General features: G+C 49.4%; 1 protein-coding gene across 3 annotated transcripts in view; it reads right to left on the bottom strand.

Moving 5' to 3' along the window:
• The window catches only part of FLVCR2 (FLVCR choline and putative heme transporter 2), a 56,423-nt gene extending 43,475 nt beyond the window's left edge, over positions 1-12,948 (bottom strand). For all 3 annotated transcript variants that reach the window (XM_045202170.2, XM_053927538.1, XM_024568182.3), the window contains exon 1: positions 11,883-12,948. In XM_045202170.2, the coding sequence (XP_045058105.1) occupies positions 11,883-12,587 (705 nt within the window). In that variant the 5' untranslated portion in view covers positions 12,588-12,948. The remainder of the gene's footprint in view (positions 1-11,882) is intronic.
• Positions 12,949-27,147: the final 14,199 nt, after the last annotated feature.

The raw sequence follows: 27,147 nt of genomic DNA, 5'->3' as shown, positions 1-27,147 counted from the left end.
GGGGAGCTGAAGTTCAGGGAAGGACATCCTGTTCACAGCATTGCTGGACAGAGATCAGGAAGCAGGCGGGGAGAACCGCTGTGTCCACCTCATAAGCCTGCTCACCCCACTTCCTTCAGTACAGCCTTAGGTGTGTGAGGCTACGGTCTGATGTGTGGGCCTGGGGTCGGCCCAGTGTCTATGTCACCCCGGAGACCCCAAAGTCTTTACCGCAGACAACAGGTCTCATCAACCACACACTTGGAAACGAACACCATCTCCCAGCACCCGCACAGGTTTTGGCTGAGTAGCTCTCAAAAGGGACAGGGCCCATCAGGATACTGCCTAGAAGCTTGCTGGAATGGCCCGCCCTCCCCTATTCACCGACCCCTGGTCACTTCACTCATTAAGAACGGGCTATTACCATCACCTCCTCAGGGGAGCTGTCTTACTTGCACCCCACTGCGCTGACACTGGGGCACGCGCTCCCGCAGGCTGTGACCCCTTAAAACCCGCTGCACATGTGTCCTTGAGCCTGCCGTGTGGTGACATTATGAGCAGGTAAGTGTTGGCCTCTCCTAAATCAGGAGCCCCTGCAGACAGGAGCCACTCCCTGCCTCTACCAGTGGCAATGCCAACGGCACCTGTCCTTGATTCACTGGCTCTGACCTGATAACCCTAACCCTCCACCTACTGTCTCATTTAATCCTCCCCTCCGCCGTTTGGAGTAGGCAATATTATCTCCATCCTACAAAAGGAGTCAATACGTCGAAGTGAAGGGACTTGTCCAAGAGTAGACAGCAGCGCTAAAGGTGGTGTTCTCAGCCACCTTGGGTCTGAAACACAGTAATGACTTCACAGCTCTTTTCATTGAAAGAACAAGATTGAGTCATAACCCCTTCCTTCAGCCACCAGAGCTCTCCATTACCGTATTTGCCGTGGACAATGCACACTTTTTGCCCAAATTTTTGAGGGAAAAATAAGGGTGCACATTTCTACCTGGGCATAATGATTACATGCCATGGGTATAACAATCCCGGGTATAACACGCCTGAAGACACGGGTGTGCGGTACACATAGCAACATGCAGGGAACTGAATGTCACCTTGATTCCTTTCAGGAAACGGAACCACGTTTAATGATTAGTCCATCCACTTGTAGTGACCGGTTCGCCCAGCGCCCTGAGCTGTAGGAGAGGTGTGTAGTGGCTCCCGCCCCCTGCAAGTCCCCCTCTCAGTCAGATGAGGAGGGGGAGGGGGAGGGAGCAGGAGAGGGAGGAAGAGGGGGAAACACAAACCACCTGAAAACAAAGGCCAGCACCCAGGGAACTCAGCAAGCACAGAGACCAAGGAGATAGTGGCAGCAGGTGAGCAGCGCCCAGACAGAAGGAAACGCCTCACAAGTAGTGGGGGGTTGGGGGTTTTTTGATGGGGATGGTAGTGGTGGTAAAATATACAATCTAAAGTTTACCCTTTTAACCAGTTTTTACCATACAGTTCAGCAGTATTACGTACATTTTTGCGCAACCTTCCCCTCCATCCATCTCTAGAACTGTTTCCTCTTCCTAAACCAACAGGGAACCCCTTCAATAATACCTCCCCATTCTTTCCTCCCCCAGTGCCCCTGGCGACCATTCTACTTCCCGTCTCTATGAATTTTGACCACTCTAGGTACCTGTGGTATGATCAAAATACATTTGGTCTTTGTCCCAGTTCCTGGCCCAGCTCTAAACATGTTTGGAATTTCCTGAGTGATAGGAGTGTCTTGTGTTATTCATAAGGAGCCCCTTTCCAGCACACCTGAGTTTTAAGTAAATGAGGTGGGGCTCAGGATGAATCCGGAACCAAAAGACCTAGTGATTAGAGTTTGGGAACTTCCAATCCCACCCTCCCCCAACCTCTGAGAAGAGGGCAGCTGGAAATTAAGCTCTAGAAAGACCCCTGAACAAGGAAATTCGGTAAGCTCTCAGGATGGTGAACACACCACGCCCGAGTGCACCCCAAGAGGGTATGGGAACTTGTGCTTCTCCCCATACCTCGCCCTGGATCTGCTCCATTTAGCTGTTCCTGAGTTGTACCCTTTATCGTAAACCAGTCAAGGTAAGTGTTTACCTGAGTTCTGCGAGCCATTTGAGCAAGTTATAAAACCTGGGTAGGGGTCGTGGGAGCCCCCAGGGCATAGTTTATCAGAAGTGAGGGTAGCCTCCAGCACTTGCAAGTGGTGTGTAATGGAGAGGCAGTCTCGTGGATCAGAGCCCCTCACTGCTGGGACCTTAACTCTGAGCAGCCGCAGGACGCCCCGCTGGCGCTAGAGAATTGGAGAACCGTTGGTGTCCGGGAAAAAGACGTCTCAATACCTCCTACAAGTGCACTGGAACAGTGCTTGTCCTTTTGTAACCGGCTTCTTTCACTTTGAAGAACGTCTTGAAAATCCACCCGTGTGAAGCATGCGTCAGAATTTCTTTCTTTTTCAGGCTACATAACGTTCCATGGTGCGTGCAGGCCACACTTGGTCCATCCATTCCCCCACAGAGGGCACTGGGCTGCTTTCCCCTGGGGCTGTTTTGATGACGCCACTGGGAACACAGCCATGCAAACATCTATTCAAGTTCCTGCTCCCAGTCCTCCGGGGCATGCCTTCCTACCTCCTGCTTAATTTTGCTGTAAACCTCAAACTGCACTAAAAAATAAAGTCTATTAAAAAATTGAAAAAGACTGTCCTTTCTCTCTTGAATGGTGTTGGCACCCTGGTTGAAAATCATTTGCTTACACACGTGAGGGTTTATTCCTGGACTCTATTCCATTGATCTACGTGCTTGTCTTCATGCCGATACCATACTGTCAGCGTTACTGTAGCTTTGTCGTTATTTCTGAAATCAAGAAGTGTGCAACCTCCAACCCTGTGGTTCTCTTCCGAGATTGTCTTGGTTTCAGTGTCCCTGAAACCTCCACATGACTTTTAGGAAACGTTTTTCTTTCTGGGTAGGGATTACATCGAATCTGTGGATTGCCTTGGTAGTATCGATGCCTTGACAACATGAAGTTTTCCGACACATGAACACAGGAGGTCTTTCCATTTATTTAGGTCTTTAATTTCCCTCAGCAACATTGTACAGGCTTCGGTGTACAAGTCTTTCACCTCCTTGGTCCAATTTATTCCTAAGTATTTTTCAATGCTATTATAAATGGAATTAATTGCTTTCTTAATTTCCTTTTGGGATTGTTCATTGTTAGTGTACAGAAAGATAATTGGGTTAAAACACTGCAAATGTGGTTTGCAGAAGGGAACTGGGGACTGAGAGGCACAGCAGGCGGAGGGGGGGCGGGCAAGGGTGAGTAGAAAGGCTATGAAATTTCCTATCATTTGATTGTGGTGTTTTCTTGGTTGGGCAATTGCCTGGCGGCTGTAGATCTTTGACTGATTTCCAGAGCTCCTGTAAAGAAGTGGTTGTAGCCACTTTCTAGTCTAGTTCATGTTTCTGTGGGGAGTGAGGGTCTGGAGCGCCCTAGTCCGCAGTCTTGTTGGTGTTACTCTCCTCCAGCATGAGGCTCAGTCCCAGGGTATCTTCCCGAAGGCAGTTAGGGAACTGGACTGATGGGAGCTGAGAGACAAGGCTGAGCGGAAACGCAAGATTGGGCAGGAATGGGGAGGGCCAGCGCAGGGGTCCTAGAATGCTACCCTGAAACTCAGGCTTGACTCAGTTTCTGGCAGAGAAACGTCATCGAGACAGGCAGGCTGGGCACCCCAGCCTCCTCGGCGGAGGGTTGAAATTCAAAGAACAAAAGGATTCGAGAGCATCTGCAATGGGTCCCCCTCCCTTCCACCAGGGATTCCCCCAACCCCACTAAAACCCAGGGTTCCGAGTACATTTTAAGAACCTTAAGTGAATCAGAATGATGACCCCCATCCCCAACCCAGCCTCACCCTGAGGCAGGATAGTAAGACGCTAGGAAAATTCCTTGGCGAGTGGAATGGGGAAACTGAGATAGCTAGCTGAACAAGTGGCCGAGCAATTTACAGCCAGATACAGGTCACCAGGGCGAAATCCCCCGGTGCCTAGCAAAGGGCACCGCTGACGCCAGACCTGGCCCCCAGGGTGGCCTTTCCTCCCCTGGCATGTCCTGGTTGTGGCGGTTTAGACCCTGTGACCTTTCCTCCCTGGAGATAACATCTGGGCCTTAGTTGTATTTAGCTCCAAGCCCAGAAAAGCAGCAAAACCAGGCCAGCAAGCACCAGGACCAGCTGAGAGGACTAAGGATCTCACAGTCCTGGTGCTGACCAATCAGTAGAGACCACCACCCTGAAAGTTCGCACCTGGAAAAGCTGCTGATGAACAATCTATTGAGATCTCCCCTAAGACAGCCCTAAACTCCCAGCCTTTCTAAACCCTCAACTGAAAGATGGTGAAGGGATTAGTCAAACAACATATCAGCCCACAGACGTGGACAACGGTGTGGGGCCACACTGTGGGAGTGGGAGGCGGGCTGGCGGGGGGGCAGGGGCAAAGGAGAAAAACTGGGACAACTGTAATAGCATAAACAATAAAATATTTAAAAGGAAAATATAAAAGTTGCATATTAAGCTTAAAAAACATTAAAAACCCTCAAGACAAAGGACCCAGCAGCATTTGCACGCTGGCACCTTTCCCTTCCCCCTCGCCTTCCCCCACAGGCGTGCATCTCCTAAACTAAGGGACCCCATGAGACTTGCGGCCCCAGCAGCAGTGCGCGGCGGCAGTTCCCCCAGGCTAACCCCCTGAACTTATCCCCAAGGCCCCCTTTTCCCTGACTTCCCAGTGAGCCCAAGCAGACCTTCCTAGGCTCTCTCCTGTTGCTTCTTCTAGCCTAAGCTCTTCCTTGTTTCACTGTCCCCGGCTTTAATAAGCGCACTCTCAAAATCACCTAGACACGTATTGTGAAATCTTTCCTGCACGAACTCAAGAACCCACACCCTACAGGCCGGCCCAAGGCAGACCGGCTCAGGGCCAGGTCCCTGTCCAGTAATGTCCCCTCAATCTGAAGGGTGAGCAGCTGAGTTCCCAACTGCTCAGATCTGGACACAGGACGCAGTACACAGCAAATACGTCATCAAGCAGCCCTGACGAGAACACGGCTCCAAGCAGGAGGCTGCCTTTCTGGGGTGTGCTGGTCCTCAATCCTGGTGATTTCAGAAGTCTGATCAGTACTTACCTGGGAGGTCAGATGAGAATACAGGGGCCCGGGCCCCTCCCCTAGAAAGTCTGATTAAGGAAGTCCACTTGGGGGCCCAGGCATCTGCATTTTTACTCAGGTTCATGGGTGAGGCAGAATGATCACCTTTTTCAGGAAGCATGTGTCTGGGTCCCCTCCCTAGGTCGCTAATCTCTGAGCTCATTTCCTCCTGCCTGCACACGGGTGGTGGTGGCTTTTCCAGGCAGGAAGAAAGGAGAACTGAAATTCATTTCCACGTCACCCTGCCCAGGAGTCTCACACGGGGCAGTTTTATCTGACCCAGTTTCAAAACATAGAATTTTTTTCAAAGTTTTGAATTCATTGTCAGCATTTAAAAAACGGATTTCAAAAGTCAGACACAGAAAGCCAAACAGTATACGAATCCCAGAAGAGGACTCTGTGGGGTCCCTAGAACAGGCAAACTCACGGAGACAGAAAGGAGAGCGAGGTATCCAGGGGCCGGAGGGAGGGGAGGGGAGGAGCCACTGTGTACTGGGTACAGAGTTGAAGGGATGGCGAAGACGTCTGGGGTGTAAATGGTGGTTGATGCTAACATACCCTGCGAATGTATTTAATGCCATTGAGTTGTGTGCGCTTAGGAATGGCTAAAATGCTCAATATCACGCTACGTATATTTGACCACAATTAAAAAAACAGATTTCACATAAAAATCTGGATTTCTGGTTTCTCTTCAAAGGAGAAAAAAGAGGAGGTCTGACAAGGCTGGGTCATGCTTTGTATGTCAGAGGTGGGCGGGAGCTGCAGCAGCGGCCGTCTTCAGGTGGGACGTGTGTTCTCATGTTTGCTGTGACCTCACCACACTCCAGTGTCACTTTTACTATGTCACGTTTAAAGGACCTGGCTCCCATGAGCATTTGAGGGTCCCACCCGTTCTCATTTTCGTCACCACTAGCCTTGTTCTGCTCTCCCAGTCCCTGCCTCTTTTCTCTCTTCTGCCGAACAAGGGGAGGCCAGAAAGTGGTCAGCCACGTGGGCAGGCAGTCTGTGCGCCTTAAAAATAGCCATCAATGGAAGGGACCAGGAGTTTGCCTGCACCTCCCCAAACTCCACTCAGACCTTGAAAGAAAGGCCTCTGACATTAGATTACCAAGAATGACAAGTCTGGAGTTCAAGACACCCCAGTGGCCAGGATTCTGGAAGATGACAAGGCTGACTACCTGCTGGCCTCACGACCCTGACTCCTGAATCAGCCTAGGAAACACACAACCTCTCCAGGGGTATCCAACTCATTTTCACTGGGGGCCACATCAGCCTCGCGGTTGCCTTCAAAGGGCCAAATGTGATTTTAGGACTGTACAAATGTAACTACTCCTTAACAGTTAAGCGAGAGCTCGGTGCTGCCGCCAGGTAGAAGATGCCAGGCCAGATAAAAGAAGGTGGAGGGCTGGGTTCGGCCCGCAGGTCTTGTGTTTGCCACCTGTGGTCTAGGCGCTACCACATGATCAGCCAGCCCCGCAAACACAGCCAAAGCCTCAAGGCTTCAGTCAGTTCCCCAGAGCCCATCTTTATCTGCTGGAAGCTGATTTCCAGTTGCTTCAAATATGATGAGGTTCGGGACACGCTACACCCCCAAATTACGGCACCGTGGCATATGGAATAGTATAAGCTGAAGGAGTGTGAGCAGATGGCAGAAGCAGAAAGGCTGCTCTGATCTCGTCTCCCTCCTTGCTCTTCTTCCCTGAAACAGACCTTAAAACCCGCCGGTGAGAGGCGCCCTCCCTAGACCCCGAGGAAGGAAGCATCCTTCTCTCTGAAGACGAAGGGACGCTGCCCAGAAGAGGCCTTGCTCAGTTTCCCCCAGCGACTACAACTCCTGCATACTCCTAAGCTGTCGTATTCCTCCGCGACTGTCCACCTTTCATCAAACCTGGCATCAAAATGCACAGGGCTGTTTCTTTTTTGTGCTTTTTTACTGTTAAGATTTTATTTATTTATTTTTAGAGGGAGGGGAAGGGAAGGAGAGAAACATCAATGTTCGAGAGAAACATCGATCAGTTGGCTCTCACACACCCCCAACTAGGGACCTGGGCTGCAACCCAGGCTCGTGCCCTGACTGGGAATCGAACCGGCGATCCGATTCTTCATTTTCTTAGGAAGGTTCCTATGTCACGTAACACTTACATTAAATAAATCTGATGGTTTTCTGTGAATAGGACTTTGTCAGTTTAATTTTTAGACCCAGCCAGGGACCCTAAGAAGGTCAAGGAAAACTTTTTCTCCCCTGCAAATAGCATCATTGTTCCAGACGTGTGCAGTCCCACCTGGCTACTGAACACATCCTATCGCCTGCTGGGAAGGGCGGTTAGTCTGTAAGTATAAAAAACAGGCCAATTTCTAAAAGCCCAGTATGAAAAAAGAATGTAAAATAGCTTGGTAGTAATCTTATTATATTGATTACATGTTGAAATAATGCTTTGGCTATATTGGGTTAAATAAAATATAGTACTAAAACTAATTTCACCTGCTCATTTTAATTTTTAATTTTATACTTTTTTAACATGGCTACTAGAAGATTTAGTTACACACGTGGCTTGCATTATATTTCCATGGGATAGTGCTATTTTCCACAGCCCAGCCAGCCGTGGCTTCCACTGAACTGGCTTTTGTAAGGTAACTGTATTTTTCTTACCTGGAAAGCAAACTGATTCTCTCCTACTCTATTATCGGGTGGCACTGTGCTCTGAGCAGCCCAAGAGTCCTGGAGGAAGGCCCTTCCCTTCTGGCTGCTGTGGGCTCCTCGTGGGGGCTGGAGCTGACCTGAAGATTTCTTTCAGCTCCCACATCTCCCTGGTCCTCGGACACCAAGCTATCACCAGACTCCAACACAGGCTTTCTTCCAACTGTTGCACAATAACAATGTGTCCACATCTCTCAAAACCCTACACAGATAATTATCCCTTGAAACAATAGAGCAAGTGTTGCTTAAAAAAAAAAAAAAATGCCAGTCTGTTACCACCTGTTCAACTGGTCAGAGGGAACAGGAAGAGCCTCAGCCGCAGTCTGTGAGCCTCCTTCCTTCCTCTCTCACCTCACCTCAGGATTTACTGGTTTCCTCTTCCCAGAGACTTGTGACTTGTGCCTCCCCAGCTAAGTTCAGAGCAGCAGCACCGGCCCTTTAGCAGTCTGCAAGGCTCCCAGAGTGGGAGGGGGAGGGGTAGAGGGGGCTGGGGGGCTTGATTCTAATGCTGGGAACTTCAGAAGGCCAGAGCCAGGCTCTCAAATTCTAGAGGAAACGGCTGGACACTTTTTTGCCACCACAACACTTGAGGCACAAAGGGACAAAATTTGAACCTCAGAGTCCCACCCCGCCCCCACTTTTTAAAAAATATATGCTTTATCCACATGAAGACTCGATATGGGCCAATCATTGACATGTATTCTGGAGGCGGAATTGGGTCCAAACCTCCCTCCCGCCGCTCAGTCGCTGTGGGACCCTGAATAAGGAAGGCTGCTCCATTTGCCGGCTCAGTTTCCTCCCTGTAACAATGGGGACAATTCCACCTGCCTCGTAGCGCTGAACATTAAATAATGGATGAAAACGTGCCTTGCACAGAATAGCTGTCTGATAGATATTTAGCTCCTTTCCTCTTCAATTTTCCCATGGCAATTAGGCAAAGAAGATACTAAAAGCCTTGTGGATAACTGAAAATAAATCCTCTATACTCTAATAAGTTTTGCTTTTTTTTTAATCTGAATCTAAGTGCCTGGTACAATTAAAACATCTGGTGCAAGAACTCTGAGAAGGCAGGGGTTAGCTTTGCAGCCCTCGCGACTGGAAAAAAGGTAGGAGCTACATAAAGGGGTTCAGAACAGGCCTCCCCAAGATGTGCTACTTTGGCATATGGATTATTTCAAGCTGAAGGCCCTTGAGAGCCTGCAGATTCAGGAGGACCTCCTGCCCCCCCCTTAACTACCTAGGAGAATTTAAATTGGGGGCCTCATCCATAGTAAGAGTTGTTACCAGAAATAACCTTGACGACCAATCTATAGGGCAGGACAAACTTCCAACTACTGAGTATCTACTCCTCTTACTGTCCCCTGAAGGCCCCTCCTTCCCCTCTGAAGGCCCAAGGCATCTTACCTTAGTCCTAAGGATGTCATATAAACCTCCTTTTATCTTTCTGTCTCTGAACTGCTCATGTGTGTAGGGTCTCTTAACTCTTTCATGTATATGGTGTTCGCATCTGTACACATGTAATTAAATTTGCTTACTTTCTCTTGTTAATCTGCCTCATGCTGATTTCATTATTAGACCAGTGGAAAGAACCTAGAAGGGCAGAAGAAATTTTCTTCCTCCTCCACACAAGTAAGAATCTGCTGAAGGAATGAATGAATGTTGGATTGAGTGCGAGTAGGGTCTGGTGCGTGTGTGGAGCATAGAAGAAGCACGAGAAGGGAGAGGTCAAAATCACCAGGGGCTTTGCTGATGAGTGTGAAGGTTGCAGCCTGTGAAGAATCCTTCGGCGGAATGACATTTCAAATTTGTTTAACGGCTTTGTGGAGCCTTTTTTCTAAGGAGCGAAGCTCAAGGTGCTTTGTTAACATGTAATTCTCCTCCACTCAGTCATGTGTTATTCAGAAAGAAAGGCTAAAACACATTCAGAGGCCCTGGCCAGGTCCCCACACACCAAGATTGCGGAGTTCAGTCCCCAGTGAGGGCACACACAGGAATCAGCCAATGAATGCATGAATAAGTGGAGCAACAAACTGATGTTTCCCTTTCTCTCTTTTTTCCTCTCGCTAAAAATCAATAAGCCAATTCTTTTAAAACATGCTGAAAACCAAATATTTATCTCTATGTGAGGAAGCATAAACAATTCCATTTTTTCCATGTTTGTTTGTTTTTAACCTAGCCTGGTGGGTTGAGCCTAAAAGATCAGACTAAACAGGTGCTCTGTGATACAACTACATGCCGTCAGAGTGCATTTAACTGTGCAGTTCTTAGCAGGTCCTGGCCTTGGTGGGTGTAGGGGTGATGAATGAGTAACTGTTCTTATTAAATGTAAAGATATATCTGGTGTTAGGTCCCCTCACTGGTGTGTGAGGAAGGATAAGAAAACCTGTTAGTTTACCTTTAACGGTTAACAAAACAAGCGTGGGGTTCTCTGATCTCACCGGGCCACCTGAGGGCTGCTCCCAGTTCGCTGTGCCCTCCCCAAACAGTGGCCTTGTCTGCATCCTGTTCTACTGCAAATAGGGAGATTTATCTCTCCGGGAGTTTGAAAGGTGCTGCCCTTCACCCCCACCCCCTGCTTTACCTCCTATAAAGGAAAATTCCAGCGAAGTCAAGGCCACCAGCAGGGCTGCAGTGGGGGCGTTAAAACTCCCCACGTCATCGCCTTAGACTCCGGCTTTCAGAGAGGATAGGGTAAATGTCACCCTCAACACCTATTTTTTAGTTGCCCTGAACAAGACCCATCTTGTCTCACCCCTGGACTCCAAATCAATTCTATCTCCAGAACATTAAATCCTACAGGTGGGGAAAAAGAAAAGAACTGGGTAAAGGATTTTTCTGTCGCCTGTTTGTGTGCTAACGAAGGCCTCTCTGCGTGTTTTCATTGATTGCTTACACTGTTTCCCCAGTGGCAGGACTGAGTGCTTTGGGCAAATTTAGCTCAAGTCAACTTCCTGGTGGTGAAGATGAACAGAATGAAAATTTGCCTTTAGAGAAGTTTTGGAAATTTCTGACCCAAATAAGAAGTTTCTAAATGAAAGGTTAACTTTTCTCAATGCGATAAACAGGTTAAGAGGAAACAGGCCTGTATGAACTAAAGGTTACTGGTTATTTTAAACACAGAGCCACAAGTGAGCGAGCCTTGGGAAGCAGTGAGTCCTGGAGACAGGGGTCCAGATGAAGAAGAGCCCCGTATATAACTTGCTTCAAATATTTGGAGAAGACAATCAGACTCATAACACACCCAAGTTTCTGGGTCATGACCACATTGAGATGCAAGGAATTTGAGATGCTCCTTCCAAAAAGAAGGAAAGAGAAGGGATTAAGAGATGAGCTTCCCAGGGCTTTCCAAGTTTTCTAGTCTTTGGAAATTCAGAGTGAGATTTCTTCTCTATCCTGCTGAACTTGGCTGTAAACCAGAGGGACAGAGTTTGGCAGAAAGCATTGTTCCTACTGTCCTGGCTTTAGCTGTGTATAAAAGAAGGTAAGAATAGTGCCAAATGTGACCAGGGCACCACTCTGCAATTCTCTATGCTACAGGAGATACTGCACTCTAGGAAAGCTGTTGGTCAGGCTAACAACACCTGCTAAATTCTGATGGGACCAGAATAGTCTGGCGTCCTGGAGCTGCTCCCAGAGAAAGGATAGCTTTCCTGAAGTCCAAGGTCTAAGCCGGTGGACTGACAGGTTCAGGAATAAAATCATCAAAACCGTCGTATGTTTCTAAAGCATGCTTTCTGCTAGGGGAGGAGAAAATGTGAGTGGGGAGAGAAATCCCCTCCTTTTGCTCCCCCAGCCCTTCTCTTACACAGTCACTCAGTCATAATCACTCCCACCATCAATCACACCCAGCCATAAAGTCACCCAGAGTCACAAACACAGCTGAAGTCAGAAAATTAGTCTCCCACACAGTTAAGTTGCAGTTAGGTAAAATTAAACGCAGTCCCACAATGATTTGATGCCCATTCCCGTGAACACCCACAGACACTGCTACCCACCTGATTGCCAAAGACAGCTATGGAGCAGGCCGTTGAGACTTCGTTAGCACCGAACCAGACAGAAGCAATGCGGGAGGGCATGCCCAGGATGAAGACCTGGGCCACGGAGCAGATGACCTGGCCCAGCATAGTGACTGGGAAAAGATGAGGCTTCAGGCTCCCTAACTTCACCCAGGCCCCCAGGCAGTTGAGAGCGGAGCCCGTCAGGGCGATGGTGCGCAGGCCGAATTTTTCCAGCAGCCAGGCCACCGGCAGTAGTAAAGGGATGTAGGTCAGCATGTAGCACATGGACAGCCAGTCGATGGCAAAGGCACTGACGCCATAGAAGTACATGAAGATGTTATTGATGGAGCCGTACTGGATCCACTGGAAAGCGTTGCACAGGGAGTAACAGCTAAACACCAGGACCACCGCCCAGCGGCGCTTGCTCACCTTGATCATGCTGAGGTCCTCGGGGCCCGAGCTACTGGGTCGGGCCAAGACGCCAGGGTTGGCCGAGGTACTGGGGAAGGCTGAATTGCTGGGGTTCGCGGAGAAGCTGGGGTGGAAGGAGACGCTGGGATGGGCTGAGACGCTGGGGTCGGTAGAGACGCTGGGATGGGCCGAGACGCTGGGGTGGGCAGAAATGGTGGGGTCTGCCCGGAACTCTGATTCCTGCTCAGGGGTGCCATCCCGCTCCTCCAGGTCGGGGGCTTCATTCACCATGGCCACGGTCTCACCTGGAGCGCTGGACAGGTGCTGAGAACTCCGGCAGTCTTAAAGCACAGTAGCCTCGGCTGGTCCCCTAAAGCTGATGGGGCAGTTGCTCCGGTCTGCCCCAGAAGAAATGGAGGTCCAATCCTGCGTGAAAGCCACCAGCGGGCCTCCCAACCTTCACCTCCCAACTTCTGCCCCCACTTTTTCGTGGGGCCTGCTGTCCCCAACCGCTGTCTCCCAGGCCAGCCGCAGGCGCCTTGAGTCCGCTTAAGGCTTTCTAGCCATGTTCAGCGCTTCGGTCCGGGAAAAGACTTAGCTCCTAGCGCAGCCACTTCGCCGGACTCCGGTTGCTCCCCGGCCGGCTTGGGGCCTCGCCCCTAGGGCGCACGTGACCGCCCCGCCCCCGTCCCGCCTGGCTTCCCTCCCCCACACCCCCACCTCCTCCGGCCGGGCGGGCCTGACAGCCCAGTTGTTTCGCCACAGTTTGAGGGGTGCATTCCTCCTCCACGCCCCAGGCGCCATGGAAACCGCCCGGTTAACCCCCACCCCCTGAACTGCCCCTCAAATTCATTTGCCCCCCTCCCAGAGGACCACGCGAGAAAATCCTGTCCTCCTTTCCGAGGTAACCCTCCAAATAGTTGCCTCGCACCGGTCCACATCTTCCGCGCGCGTGCACCGAGGCCCGGCGCCTCCAGAATGGTCTGGGGAACCCAAGAGGAATTCCCAACTTTTTCCCACTTGGCTGGGCTCCCAAACCCTTCCTGAACTGTGGCATAAGGAGGGATTTGTAGATTTCGCGGCCTGGTTGCGCTCCTGGGGTAAAGGGGGAATTGCAAAAAACTCACTTGGTCGGTTGCTTTCGGTGCGCACGTCGTCTTACCGGAGGGGAGCTCATATTGGAGCCTGTTGGATAGGGCTATTCTGTCTTGACGGATCCCCGGGGCTGCCTCCTAGGCGAGGACGTGAGGGTGGAAGGGAGAGGGCAGTAGGAGATGCTTAAGTGCTAGCGGCGGTTGCGTGGTGAAGGGCACGGCACCTAAGTAGCCCTGGGCTGCCACCTGCTGGGCGGGCCATTCCAGAGAGTAAATCCTAAACTCAGGACCTCTGAAAGTCAGCCCTGCAGGGCAGAAGGGCCTTTGTCCACTGATCCATTTCAGCCCTCGGAAGGGCGGGACTTTCTCCCTGGGTTCAAACACCAGCTTAGCTACTCCAGGGTATGTAACGTAAATTAAGGTACTCCACCTCACCTTGGTTTCTTTATCTGTAAAATCGGGATGATGAAATAATAGTGCCCACCTCACAGTGATGATTTGGGGCTTGCATGACTTAAGACACAAAAGCACTTTGAAAATGCCCAGCAGATAGTAAGCATTTCATGAGTGTCGACTATCCTAACCATTAAAAAGGAAACATTTGTTGTATTGTGCTAAACATATTTACTGCATTATCTCATTTTACCATCACAAGAATTCTGGACAGTGGTTACTCTTGCTTGCCTGCATTTCATATTGATCAGGAAACTGGGGCTGGTAGAAGTGAAGTAACTTCCTCCTTCAGGGCCCAGACGGTCTGAAGAGCATTACTTCTCTTGCAAGTCTGCATTTGAGCTACAGCCTGGCTTCCCAAGTGCAGCCTGGGATGGACGGCAGTGTGGGCAATGCCTGGGAGCCTCTTACAGGGGCAGAAGCCCAGGCCCACGCCTGACCTCCTGAACAGAAGTCTGCATTTTATTACATCTCCAGGTGATGCGTTTATTCGCACATTCAAGTTTGAGAGCCACAGGGTGCCAGTGCGTTTTGTTTGTTTTCTTTTTTAATCTTTAGACCAAAAATGAAGAATTTAAGTTCTGTAACCCAATGTGCAACCCAAGTTGGGACTGTGGTTCTCAACTTGGTTGCACATTAAAATCATATGGGGGCCCTGGCCAAGTAGCTCAGTTGATTAGAGCATCATCCCAATACACCAACGTTGTGGGTTCAATCCCCGGTCAGGGCACATTTAAAAAGCAACCAATTAATGGGTAAATAGGGGAACAACAAATCAATGCTTCTCTCTCTCCAAGATCAATTAAAAATAAATAAATAAAACTGTATTTAAAAAAATAAAATAAAATAGAGTGGGGGAACTCAACATTCTCAATGCCTCAGCCACAGCCCAAATCAGGGTTTCTGGGTGTGGAGCCTGGCATCTACATGTGGAAAGCTCCCCAAGTGATCTCAACATGTACCCGAGTTTAAGCACCCCTAATGGGGTCAGAACCGTTGGCTGCAAAAACAGGCGTTGGACTTGTTGGAGTCAGACCGGACCTTGGTTCAGCAACCTTGGTACTTGAGTTCTGGCTGAGAAAAAATTCAGAGGCAAGCCTCAAACTGTAACAGAAAGTTTATTTAGAAAGTCACAGAGGCAGAAGGGAGATGTAGGAGAAATGAGCTCAGAAAACAAATTACAGAGGTAAAAGAAGGGTCCTTGGAGCTTAGGAAAAAGAGAGAGGCAAGGAAAATGTGCCTGGGGGAAGGGTTTGGGGGAAAGCTTGGGAGAGCTCCAGAGACAGCCAAGCTGGGTCCTCCATCCTAAGGGCTTTTAGGGACCAGGATTTTACGGGGGGCGGGGGGGGGGGCTCCCAGGGGAGGATCTCAACAGAATATTCATCAGCTTTCTAGGTGTGTCCTTTCACAGTCATGGTCTCCATTGATTGGTCGGCACCAGGGCAGGGGATCATTAGTCAGTGCAGCTGGTCCTGATGTCAGCTGTGGCATCGCTTATCTGGTTTTGCTGCTTTTCTGAGCCTGGAGCCGAAACACAACTGAAGCCCAGGTATTACCCCTAGGGGTTAATGCTTGAGGGAGTGGTCGTGGAGGGGCCCACGAGGGAGTCTCATGAGGCCACTCTTCAGCATGTTGGCCCTCCACAGGGTGTCTACTGCATGGCATGTAAGAAGAGGAAAGGTCAGGAGAGGGTCTGAACCCCACAACCAGCATTATGAAAGGTTGGGGGTCTAAACTGCAAGACCAGTGATACGCTAGGGGAGGAAAGGTTACCCTGGGGGTGAGGTCCTTGTTTTCCTAAGTTTGCCTGTTTCTAGGCACCTGGGGCTTTCTGCCCTTTGACCTTCTGTACTCAGCCCATCATTCTTGCTCCTCTCAAGCCTGTTGAGTTGCCTACTACAGAACCACCAGTTCACAAGAGGGGAAACACTGCTTGGAGCTACCCACTTGTTGGCAGAAATTATGGATTATAACGGAATGTTTGGAAAGGAAACATGCTCAACTGAGAATTTCTACACTAACTTGACATTCCCTATTCTCAAAGTTCCAACAGTGTTTCCCATCATTCTTTATGGGAGTATAGGGAGCACTGGACCTCCACTCTCTTGGAAAGACCTCTCACTGTTTCCTTTCCCTAGGTCATCGTGGTCCTCTCCCCAAACTTTTCAGAATATATTCTTAATTTCATTTACAGATATGGAAACTGAGGCCTGGAGAGTCAGAGTGTATTAGCCAAGTCCCACAGCTAATTAGCATAAGAACAAGCAACAGGAAGACAGATTTCCGGTGCGCCCTTGCGTGAAGCCTCTCCCACATGCTCTTCTGGGGCAGTGCTTCAGTTTGATGACAGATGCCAAAGGGCCTCCCCTGGGATCCGAGGGATGTTTGGGGTAGCCTTGTCGGATGCAGTGAGCAGGCTCTGCGGTGAGCTCTGCATTCAGTCTACTCAAGATCTGAAGTCCGTTCTGCCAATATTACCTTTGGGGTCTTGGGCACTCAACCTCTCTGGACTTCAGTTTCTGAATCTGTAAAATGAGGATTAAAAATACATGCCTCGCAGGGTTGTTGTGAGAATGAAACCAGATAATGTGTGTTCATTCCTTCAAGAATATTCTGAGAGCCACCAGGGTGATGCTGTCTCTTGGCTGATTCCCACCAGGGATACAGCAGCTATATAAATATTGGGTAGATATGACATAGAGTGAAATATTAAGTAGTCACCCATTGAAAAATCATGTATTAAGTAGCTTACTATGTGTTACATTTATTTATCAATATGTCCTACCTCTAGGTATCTATAGGTAAAACCTTGAAGGGGAAGGAGAAATACATTTTAGGGGTTGCTTCCTGAAAAGGGGCCCTGGTGCCCAGTTTTCTCCCAACTGGCTCATTCCCCAGGGAGCTTGAGCAACATCTGGCACTGAACACAGCTTTTGTGGCTTTCTGAAGGATGGCAGCAAAGTCTGCCCCCTAGAGGCTAAAAAAAACTCCTGGCAGTGAGAGCAGAACTTAGAAATCAAAACGAGAACCTGATTGGTAGCTCACCACCACCTGAACAAGGGGCTGTAGATATGGAAGGCATGACGTTTGTTGAGTGCATGGGAAAGCTGAGTTGCTAATGAATGAATCTGGTGGAGACCCTGGATTATTCTCCCTTAAAATACAGAGACTTGGACTTTGCAGAAATGTTGTCCATACAGATCTTATAATGTGTAATACTTCACACTCACCAAATCCTGTTTGCCTTATCCCCCACAGTTCCCATGCATTTCCAGCTCCTAAGGACTTGGGCACATCTTTGGATACTCTGGATACTCTGCAGCATTTACTGATGTAAGCTATACGGCCCATGCTCTCGGGCCCTGTTGGCAGCATTGAGTTGAGTTACACATCACCGTGAAACTTTGGATAACTTGGACAAAGAGGAGATCCAATGGGTTTTCCAAGATGAAAGACTTTGTAAAATGCACCTCCCCCCCCAGAAAAAAACCGTTGCAGAATGTCATCCGAGTTGTCATCAGGCCTGGAAATTGGAAGTCAAGGGAATGATGCTTGCTGAAGGAAAACCATCTTCTGCCTGGAATTTTATACCCAAATTACCAAAAGAAAAAAGTATGAGAAGAGAATCACATATTTTCAAACATGACATGCAAGGTTTCAGAAAAACGTACTGCCTTATGCTCTCAGGAAGCTGCTAAGGGGTGTGCTCCACCAAACAAGGGAGGAAACCTAGAGAATTAAGATGTAAGATCGAGGAAAAAGGGACTCCAACCCAAGAGGCAATCGATGGGAATCACTAAGATCACGATAAAGGAAAATTCCAGGCAGACAGCTACGTGCCAGGGGAGAAAGCAGCCTGTTCAGACTGAAGCTGGCCAAAAGACTCCAGAAAAGATTTATTCAACAAGATGACATCGACAGAATTTGAGAGGGGTTTTACACAATTGGGGAAGGATTAGAGGTTGGACTAGGAATAATAAGTACCACAAAGCTAACTAAACAAAGGGCGGGGGACAATGATCAACTCCAAACTGCAGAGGGAAGGAGGAAGCTCATGGCTACCTTAAGTGACTCAGTTGTGAATAGCGTTACCACGGTCCTAACAATGCGAAGACTGAAAATCGATCTTGTTGCCAGTGGAAATGGGGTCCCATCGTGGGGTCCTGAGAAAGCATTTCCAGGGACCCACACAAGGGAGGATGAGGTTTAGTGGTAAGATTTATTGGGGTGGGTGGAAATAGAAGGCTGCCCCCAGGATCCTAGTGCCTCATCTTCATCTGTCCCACGGTGGAAAAGTCTTCAACAAGCCCAGAAGAAAGGCCAGTGTCCATAAATTCTCTGCCATTTAGTCAGTCCATAGCAAAGCTTAGTCCAGTTCAGCCTTTGTCTCCATCCAGCAAGCTCAGCTTCTGTTCCCAGATGCACTTCAGGTGGTACTGTGCTGCTGTACCCAGGCTTGCGCTTGGAGCCTGGGCCCGCGCAGCTGCTAGGCCCGCATGGCTGCTGTGGAGAGAGATACATGAATGAAGGGGTTGAGTGCATGTTCGTGGGGGAGAGAGAGAGCTTCATTGCCTTGGATTATATTATTGCAGGCTTGGGAAGGACCAGGCACCCTTTCAACCTTTCAAACTAACCAATCAATTTCCCAGTCTTTCACAAGCTTCTGCTGGTTTCCCCCCTAGCCGATCCATTTCCTAGATCTTCTGGGATTCTGTCTCTTGTTCAATCCAATCTTTTTCCCAGGTTAGATAGACAGGCATTGTGGTCACCATCTTGGCTCCTACTGGGCATGTCTCATGGTAGAAGTACCTCTTCCTATACCACCTTGGCTTCTGCTGGGCACGTGCCCAGCAGAGGAATTTCCCTTTTATTGCTTATTCCTTCCCTGGTAATGATAGGTAATGACCAGTAGTGACAGGCAACCATCTGTAGCTTTCTTCCTGCTTCTGGGATTAGGTCCCAATGCAGCAGTCCCCTGGGGAATCTGTGAATGCTGCCACTTCCTAGTGAAACAGGCTCAGCATCTGATTCAGCTCCCCAGTTTATTATGCTTAATCTGTTTGATTCCCTTTGCTCCATTCCTTTATAATATCTAGCTCTCTACCCTAACAGTATAACCAAATATGACATAATTATATGGAGAGGACGGGGGAATGGGAAGCGGGTGTGTGGTCGAAATGAGGGTAGAGTAAACATGGCTAAACCTTTGTCTGCCACGTTGGAACGTCAATAGACTATGCCTAATAGAGACAAAATCAGGAAGTATCGATATACTCATGTTATTTGGAACTATGGACGTAAATACGAAAAGACTCATCTAATAAATGTTGAAAGTAATTGTCTCAAGGGAGCAGGAAAAGGGCTTCGCAACTGACATTTTTGATACATGACTATTTGATTCTTTTTTTATTTTAATTTATTATTGTTATTCAATTACAGTTGTGTACCTTTTCTCCCCATCCCTCCACCCCACCCCAGCTAAACCCCCCTCCCTCCCCCACCTCCACCCTCACCATTGATTTTGTCCATGTGTCCTTTATAGTAGTTCCTGTAATCCCCTCTTCCCACTGTCCCCTCCCCACTCCCCCCAGCCATTGTTAGATTGTTCTTAACTTCAATGTCTCTGGTTATATTTTGTTTCCTTTTTTTTTTCTATTTATTATGTTCCAGTTAAAGGTGAGATCATATGGTATTTGTCCCTCACCATCTGGCTTATTTCACTTAACATAATGCTCTCCAGTTCCATCCATGCTATTTGATTCTTTAACTAGATATAACTTTGGTTTTATTTAAAGCCCTAAAATTTAAAAATGGAATCCAGCTTCCTTTTCTGGTTTTCTCCTGTATTCCTCCAAAGTGCCTAGTAATTGCAATGTGTGTTTTCTATCTCTCTTCCTCCACCCCCACTGAGATGTATCAAACTGTTTAAAAAACCAATTAAATATAAATTATCCAAATTAAAAAAAAAAACTGGACTCAAATTGAGTGGAGATTGAGCTGCTTCACTAAGGCCCGTAGGTGATTTCATCCTCGATCTTACACTGGTGCTAAAATGGACACCCAAGACTCGCACCCTGGAACTGCGAGATATCCCTTCACTGAAGCTGTGTCCTCCCAAGTTGTGCCAGGATGTCACCTCAGAAAACTGGGTGCCTGTTCAGAGTCCCTATAATCCACACCCTAATCTGGCTTGACCCTTCGATGCCCTTCTTTCTGCTTGTAGTGACTTTCGTGCTTATAGATTCTGTGGGGGTCTTATCCCTTCTACTTTCAACTTCAGTTCCATCACCCAAAGACCATGCCAAGGTCTACTTATTCTCTGGAATTTGTTCTGTCAGTGAAGAGCACTGCCAGCTCCCAGTCAGCCAAATCCAAATCTTGAGAACTACCCAGAACCCTCCCTTCCCTCACTCTCCGTGGCTACTGGACACTTCTCTGCTTGCTTTCTTCCTTCCTCTCCTTCGCCTTTGACACCAACTGAGTTCAGACTCTCACCACTCCTCACCTTAACCCTGTGACCCCCTCCTGATTGGTCTTACTTCTCCAGTTCCCCACCACACCAGTTCACAGGGCTTTCGATTTCTCTTCAGGACTCTCCCCTGCCTTGAACCATCCAGTGGCCACCCCCAGCTTGCAGAAGGTTCAGACTCTGCAGCTTAGCACGTAGACCTTGGTGCTGTAGCTCTGGCCACATAGCCTACCACCGTCCATGCCCACCTTTTGCTCCAGGAAGGCGGAGCCACCTGCAGCTCCCCACAAGCATTCTGGACACATCATGCCTTGCACGTGCCATCCTTCCCAATGCAGGACAACCATCACCTCCTCTAAGAAGCTCTGAGTATGTTGACTCAGAAGTGTCCTTCACACCCTGCACATACATCTTTATGGTAGCTATTATCACACTATAGCATAAATGTTTCTTTACCTCTTTAAGTTTCTCGAGGTTATGAATCATATCTTATTCATACTCAAACCCCAACCTCTAGCTCCAGGTCTAGCCTACAGATAGGAAGTGAAAGAATGATTAAGTTGACTTCTAGGGTGCATTCCTAGATGAATCCCACCTCCAGAAGACTTCACCATGAATGAAAACATGTTCCTCTCAATCTGAATGCTCATGTCTCCTTTGTTTGTTTTCCTTTTTCTTTTCTGAGGCCTTCCTCCACGGGGTTTGGAGCTCCCCACACATCTCACGGAGCCCCCAGGGTGGAACAATTAGGAAGGCAATGCTGTGCTGGGTGGGATTCTGGATTCCTTCCCCTCTGGGGTCCTCTTGGTTCAGAGAGTCTCCAGGCCTGTCCTTGAAAGGAATGTGGTGAAGGCCTGCTGAGGCCTGAGGGAGGAGGGAGATGCATTTTTCTTAGAAGAGAGTACAGGGTGAAAACTTCCAGCCTGGACAAGGAGACACCAGGCTCTGTCCTGGATGCGTTGTGTGAAATCGACTTTCCCATTCCATGGAAATGTACGAGTGCATCTAGGGAGGTCTCAGATGGTAGAGGTCCTTCTTTAAAGAAAAGGCTTAGGTACCTGGGTCACATTCTATTTCCTCAGCTACACGTACTTTGGTGCATTTATGGGTCTCCACTATGTTAGTCTTCATAACTTTTTAAGTACTGCAAGTACTTCTAAATAATTAGAAAATGAAAAGGTTGCTTTATAAACATGAGAAAGACCTACCTAAAAAACTTGAGCCAAAGAGGAAGGAGATATTAAAATGCTTTTTTTTTTTTTTTGCATAATCTATAGAAAGCCCCTAGGTGTGAGGCTTCCTTTGCATAATGAAATAGAGGAAGTGTGGTAGCAGCAAGTTTGTTAATTACCAGGGCGACAGTTAAAGGCAATGGGGGACAACGCAGAGGGGTGCTGACAGGCACAGGCATGTGATGTTGGAGCCCCAGTGTTAGAAAAAAGACAGAATCGTCTGTCTCAGCCCCTTGGTTTACCGGGGACAGCACCCGGTCTCAGGGAGCTGTCTCCACAGATTCATTCACTTATTCACACAGTCATTTCCTGCGGGCCAAGCACGGTGCGGGGTGTCAGAGAAACCTGCACAGCAAAGCCAGGGGTCGTCCCCCTGTGGGACTCCACAGACGATGGGCGAGACAGAGGTGCAAGCAAATGATCAAAGGGTGGCACAGTAACTGCACGGTGTCGGTCCGCGCTGACTCACGTTGGTGACAAGGCAAGGAGGGAGGCAGGGGGAGCTCTAGGGATCTGTTCAAGCAGGATCTTCAGGGGTAGGTAAGACTCAGCCTGGTCCTGTGGCCGGCGCTGGAGACCCAGAGTAAGCAGAACAGACATGGCCCCTCCCTGCCCTCAGGGAGCTTACCATTTATTTGGGAAGACACCATTGATCAGACGCTCACACACTGTACATAAAATTGTGGTAACGAGGGTTATCTGTAAGAATGTGTAAAAGGACAGACGGACTAGAGCAGGGGGTTTCAACCGGCGTGCCGCCAGAATTTTTAAAACAAGCAATACCTGACTAGTTAGTCAGAGACACTGACCTCTTTTCCCTTAGAGTGTCAAATAAAAAAATGGCAACAGCCAACACAACAACAGCTGTCTGGTGTGAATTCCCTGTCTTGAGCCTTAAATATATATAGGTCATATAATAGAGTTGCATCTTATTGCATCTTATAATAGAGTTGCATAATAAGGTTGCATCTGATCAGTTCATTTTTGGTACCAGATATCCTTATATACAAGTATAGGCACCTGATTTTTTTTAAGATTTTATTTATTTATTTTAGAAAGAGGGGCCCTGGTTCGTGTGGCTCAGTGGATTGAGTGCCAACCTATGAACCAAAGGGTAGCTGGTTCGATTCCCAGTCAGGGCACATGCCTGGGTTGTAGGCCAGGTCCCCAGTAGGGGGCGCATGATAGGCAACCACACATTGATGTTTCTCTCTCTCTTGCTCTCTCCTTTCTCCTCTCTTTAAAAAAATAAACAAATAAAATCTTTTTTAAAAATAGAGAGAGAGGGGAAGGGAGGTACAAAGAGAGGAAGAGAAACATTGATGTGAAAGAGAAACACCAATTGGCTGCCTCATACACACCCTGACCAGGGAACCAAACCCACAACCCAGGCATCTGCCCTGACTGGGAATCAAACAGGGACCTTTTGTTTTGTGGGACAATGCCCACCCAACCAACTGAACCACACTGTTCAGGGTAGAACCTGATTTTTTAAAAAGTCATTTTGGAGCATAAAAGATAGGTCATTACTATAATTTGGGAGTTAAATCAATCAAAATTATACCTGTATTTTGATCAAAACTGCAAAAACATATTTTTTCATGTGCCACAGGATTTTAGTAATTAGTTTATGTGTGCCACAAGAGGAGAAAGGTTGAAAATCACTGAGCTAGATCATAAACCAGATCTTAAGAAAGAGTGGGAAGGGCATTCTAGGCAAAGGGAACAGCAAGTGCAAAGGCCCTGAGCTGGGACGGAGCACAGTCCTTTAAGGAGGTGAGCGAAGTCAGCGTGGCTGGAGCAGAGTGAGGGAGAGGGCGAGGCCAGAGAGAGAGGCCACAGCTAGATGAGGCAGGCATAATTAAGGATTTTTTTACTTTTTCCTAAGAGCAAAGGGGAGCCACCGAGAGACTGTAAGCAGATTTGTCTCTTGGAGAGGCTACACTGGCTGCTTTGTGGGGAAGGCAGTTGGGGTGCAAGGCGAGCGTGGGAACAGAGCCTTCTTAGAAGGCTCTTGCGGTCACCCAGGTGACCACAGAATGAAATTTTGAAGTGAACACAGGCGGTGGCAGCAGCATGGGGCGGAGTGGGCAGGTGAGAGGTAGGCAGTGGACTGGGCTGGGTGGGGGGAGGGGAGAGGCAAGGGTTGAGTCAGGATCGTGTCCTCTGGAGGCAGAGTAACAGCTTCAGCCAGTAAGTCTTGCAGGGAGAGACGCGAAGCTGTAAAGGACAAGCGCCCTGTACTATCTATCACCCCGGCCTCCCGCTCCTCCCTCCTCCTTCCTGCACCCAGCCCCCTGCCCCTTCCTACAGCTACCTCAGCCACTGCAACCTGCTTTAAATTCAGTGTGAATTCCCATGGAAAACCGATAGGAAAGTAACAAGTCTGAATTCATCTTCTAGTCTTTCACTCGCTGGCATCACGCCCTCTCAGGGCAGCAGGGTGGGACCCTGGGCTCAGGCTCACTTTTATTCTGGGGGTAAATAGAATAAGTAGAAAGAAACAAACAAGCCTAAAGTAAAACTCAGGAATTTATGGATCCCTGTTAAGAGTGCCCAAGTTGTTAGTTGTGGGGTCCATGCTGCCGATGCCCTCAGCGGCCCTGAGCTCTGAGCGGTCTGGGAAGGGCTCCCATCGTCTCAAATGGGGAAACCGAGAGTGCTGACTGCACCCGAATTTTGTCAGCATTTCCTTTTCACTTTGAATTGATTGCCAATGACAGATGCCCAACTCAAACCAGCTGAAGCTCAAACCATCAGTGCTTGCCACAAGCACTGTCATAGGTACTGAGAATCACGTGCCTTTAGAAATGAGGTACTAGCTTGCTACCCTCTTAGTACTTGGAAGCACCCACATTTCCTTAGCAAGGAGCATCCTATTTGCCAGAGTAAGGACCAGGAGCACCTGCGAGGGGCAAGGCTGCCTGCACGCATTTAATTTCTCATGCACATCATTTGTGTGATTCTGCATGTGAGTCTAGAATCCAAATGCAGCTCCGTGTCTTCGCAGTTGGCATTTCCGGCTGTGACAGATCTCTGTGTGACCGCTCACCTTTCTGGTCTCCTCCACCTTAGTTCTCATTCCCTAACACGCTTCTTAGTTCCCAGTGCCCCCAAGGGCTCTTTTATCTGCTTGACGGAAGAGCCCAGTTCTGCTTTCTGACCCACAAAGTCCCCATTGGGATGCTTTGTTTTGGAGCTGGGCACAAGTACCAGTGCCTCGTGAGATGACTTCAGGCGCTACGCTGCGAGCAACTCGAGGGTCATTGCCCAGTCCCAGGAGGACAGCCCAGCCCATCTGGGGAGGGGGAAGGGGAACACACCCCAACGCTGCCCTTCCCTCCAAGTCCCTTTCTAGGCCACTCCACTGTGATCCCTTCCAAATCTCAGCGTTCTCCTCTGCATCCCCCAGGCTTCTTCCCCTTAACTTTTTAGGCAGCCCCCCTTGTGCCCCACTCTTAAGCACCCCTTCCCTAAACCACACCCTGCTTTTGTCCTAACCCTTACCTGCTCCAGGTGTCCTTTCCTACACACCTGCCTCAGGCCCTGCCCCTAGTCTCAGCCCTGTGTCCTGGTCCATTCCTCACCACACACCTACAGCGCCACACAGTCCCACCACACCTTCCCTTCTCACGACCTCCCTCCTGAGGGCCAGCTCTCCCTCTCAGGCTGCAGCTCCCACCCATGTGATTCCCAGGGTCCGGCAGCCTCTCTCCTTCCCTCTGCTCAGCGGCTAGAGGGCCCTCCCCCCCCCCCCCCCCCCCCGCGCTCCTCCCTGCCTTCCCCGCCATTGCCGCCTCGGCCTGCAGCTCTTCCTCTGGGGCAGGGTTTGTCCTGCTGGCCGCACTTTTCCTTTTGGTCTCCCTTATCTGTTCCCTTTTAAAATACATGTGTCCAAGTAATAAAAGTGAGTTGACTTAAAAAAGGAAGTCAGTAACCCTGCCAGTAGTTCGTGGAGGCAGCCGAAACGGTGGTCGTGGTACGCACGTGACGGCAGTTTGGGAAACACCGAGCCAGAGGAAAGGGCATAGACTCACAGGGAAAACAGCTGCCAGAGTCGTTCTGTGAGCGGCAGCAGTCAGCTGGGTGCCACACAGTTTCATCTGCTGGTGGGGCCCCGCTTTGTCACGGATCAGGTCCTCCCAACGCCAAGCTACTACACAGCCTGTCTCCACCCCTACGGCCCCGTGACCTGTGGGCCAGGATGCCGCCTCCCTTCTGTGCCTGGGCCCGAGTACCACCAGGAGCTTTTTCCCTCTTTATCCCAGACACTCACTCACTTGGAAGCTGCTCTACCCCCCATTTCCATGGCTACCAAAAGCCTGCTCCTCGCTAGCAGGTTGGGAAAGTGTGGGACATCAGAAGGAACCTATAGGGTCTTGACATTGAGCACTTCCTCCCTCCCCTTCACTGAAGTTACTGGGAAGTGGTGAGGAGGCAGGGGCGGAGGGTGGTGTCCAGGGTGGTGATGCCGTTCATTCATTCATTCATTCACTCATTCAACAAATGTCGGGGAGCCCGGACTAAGTATCCAGCACCGCCCTAAGCACAGGAGATACAACGGTGAACACACTGACAAGGGCCTGAACCTCCCGAAGTTCACAGCACCATGGGGAAGACAGCCAGTGAATAAACAAGGCACGGAGTATCATGTAAGACAACAAGATTGAGAGTGGGGGGGGGGTTAGGGAAGGCCCCCTTGAGGAGGTGGCATTTGAGCAGAAGTGAGGAAACAAGCTGTGTGGATATCTGGAACAAAAGTGCCCTTGGCACAGGGAATGGCAAGTGCAAAGGTCCTGAGGTGGGAACGTGGTTGGCTTGTTCAAAGCTCAGCAGGGAGGTCAGTGTGGCTAGAAGAGAGAGATTGAGAGGGACTGTGGGGGGCCAGCAGGTCAAGCAGAAGGTGGGCGCCAGATTGCCGGGGGTCTTGTGGGCTCTGATGTGGTCCACCAGCACTGTAAAAGGGTCACTCTGGCTTCCTGCGGAGAGCGGACAGGAGAGCAGTTGGGAGACGCTGGAGAGGGATGAGGGACGAAGGAAAGGGGTGGAGTGCCTGCCTTGGGTGAGGGGCATGGATGCGTCGATAGGCAGGCTGGTCGGGTGGCGCCACCAACTTAAAAATGGGGGAGGGTCTCTCTGTGGAAATGTAACTCAACAGTGCTTTCAGAGGTGGTAAAGTGAGAAAGAGGTAGAGCCATCTCTCCAGTCACTCGGGCACCTCAAGCCGCAAGCTAGTGCGTTCCTGTCATTTCAGGCCACGTGGCTGCCTGCCTTCTCTTCACCGAGACTGGGCCTCTCCTCCTTCAACTGCTCGCATTACTCATCCTTCAGCGCTTGACTGAGTTATCACTTCCGTAGACAAACCGCCCCACGCCGTTCCACCTCCCCCCAACAGCTCTGGTCGCCACTGCCCTCTCCACAATGGATCAGGGCATATGTTCCCCTGGCTCTCGGTGCTTCTCTTCCGTGGTACTTTTCACAGATGCCATCCATTAATTATAGTTTAGTCATTCTTTGATGTCCGCCCCCCACCAGACTGTGGGCTCCACAAGGGCAGGGATGGGTCTGCTTTCTTCATCCCTCTATCCCGGATCCCCAGCAGT

The sequence above is a fragment of the Desmodus rotundus genome, chromosome 7 (assembly GCF_022682495.2).
Source record: "Desmodus rotundus isolate HL8 chromosome 7, HLdesRot8A.1, whole genome shotgun sequence".
Lineage (NCBI taxonomy): Eukaryota > Metazoa > Chordata > Mammalia > Chiroptera > Phyllostomidae > Desmodus > Desmodus rotundus.
The sequence above is the reverse complement of the archived record's forward strand: the minus strand, read 5'-3'. Positions and strand labels throughout refer to the sequence as shown.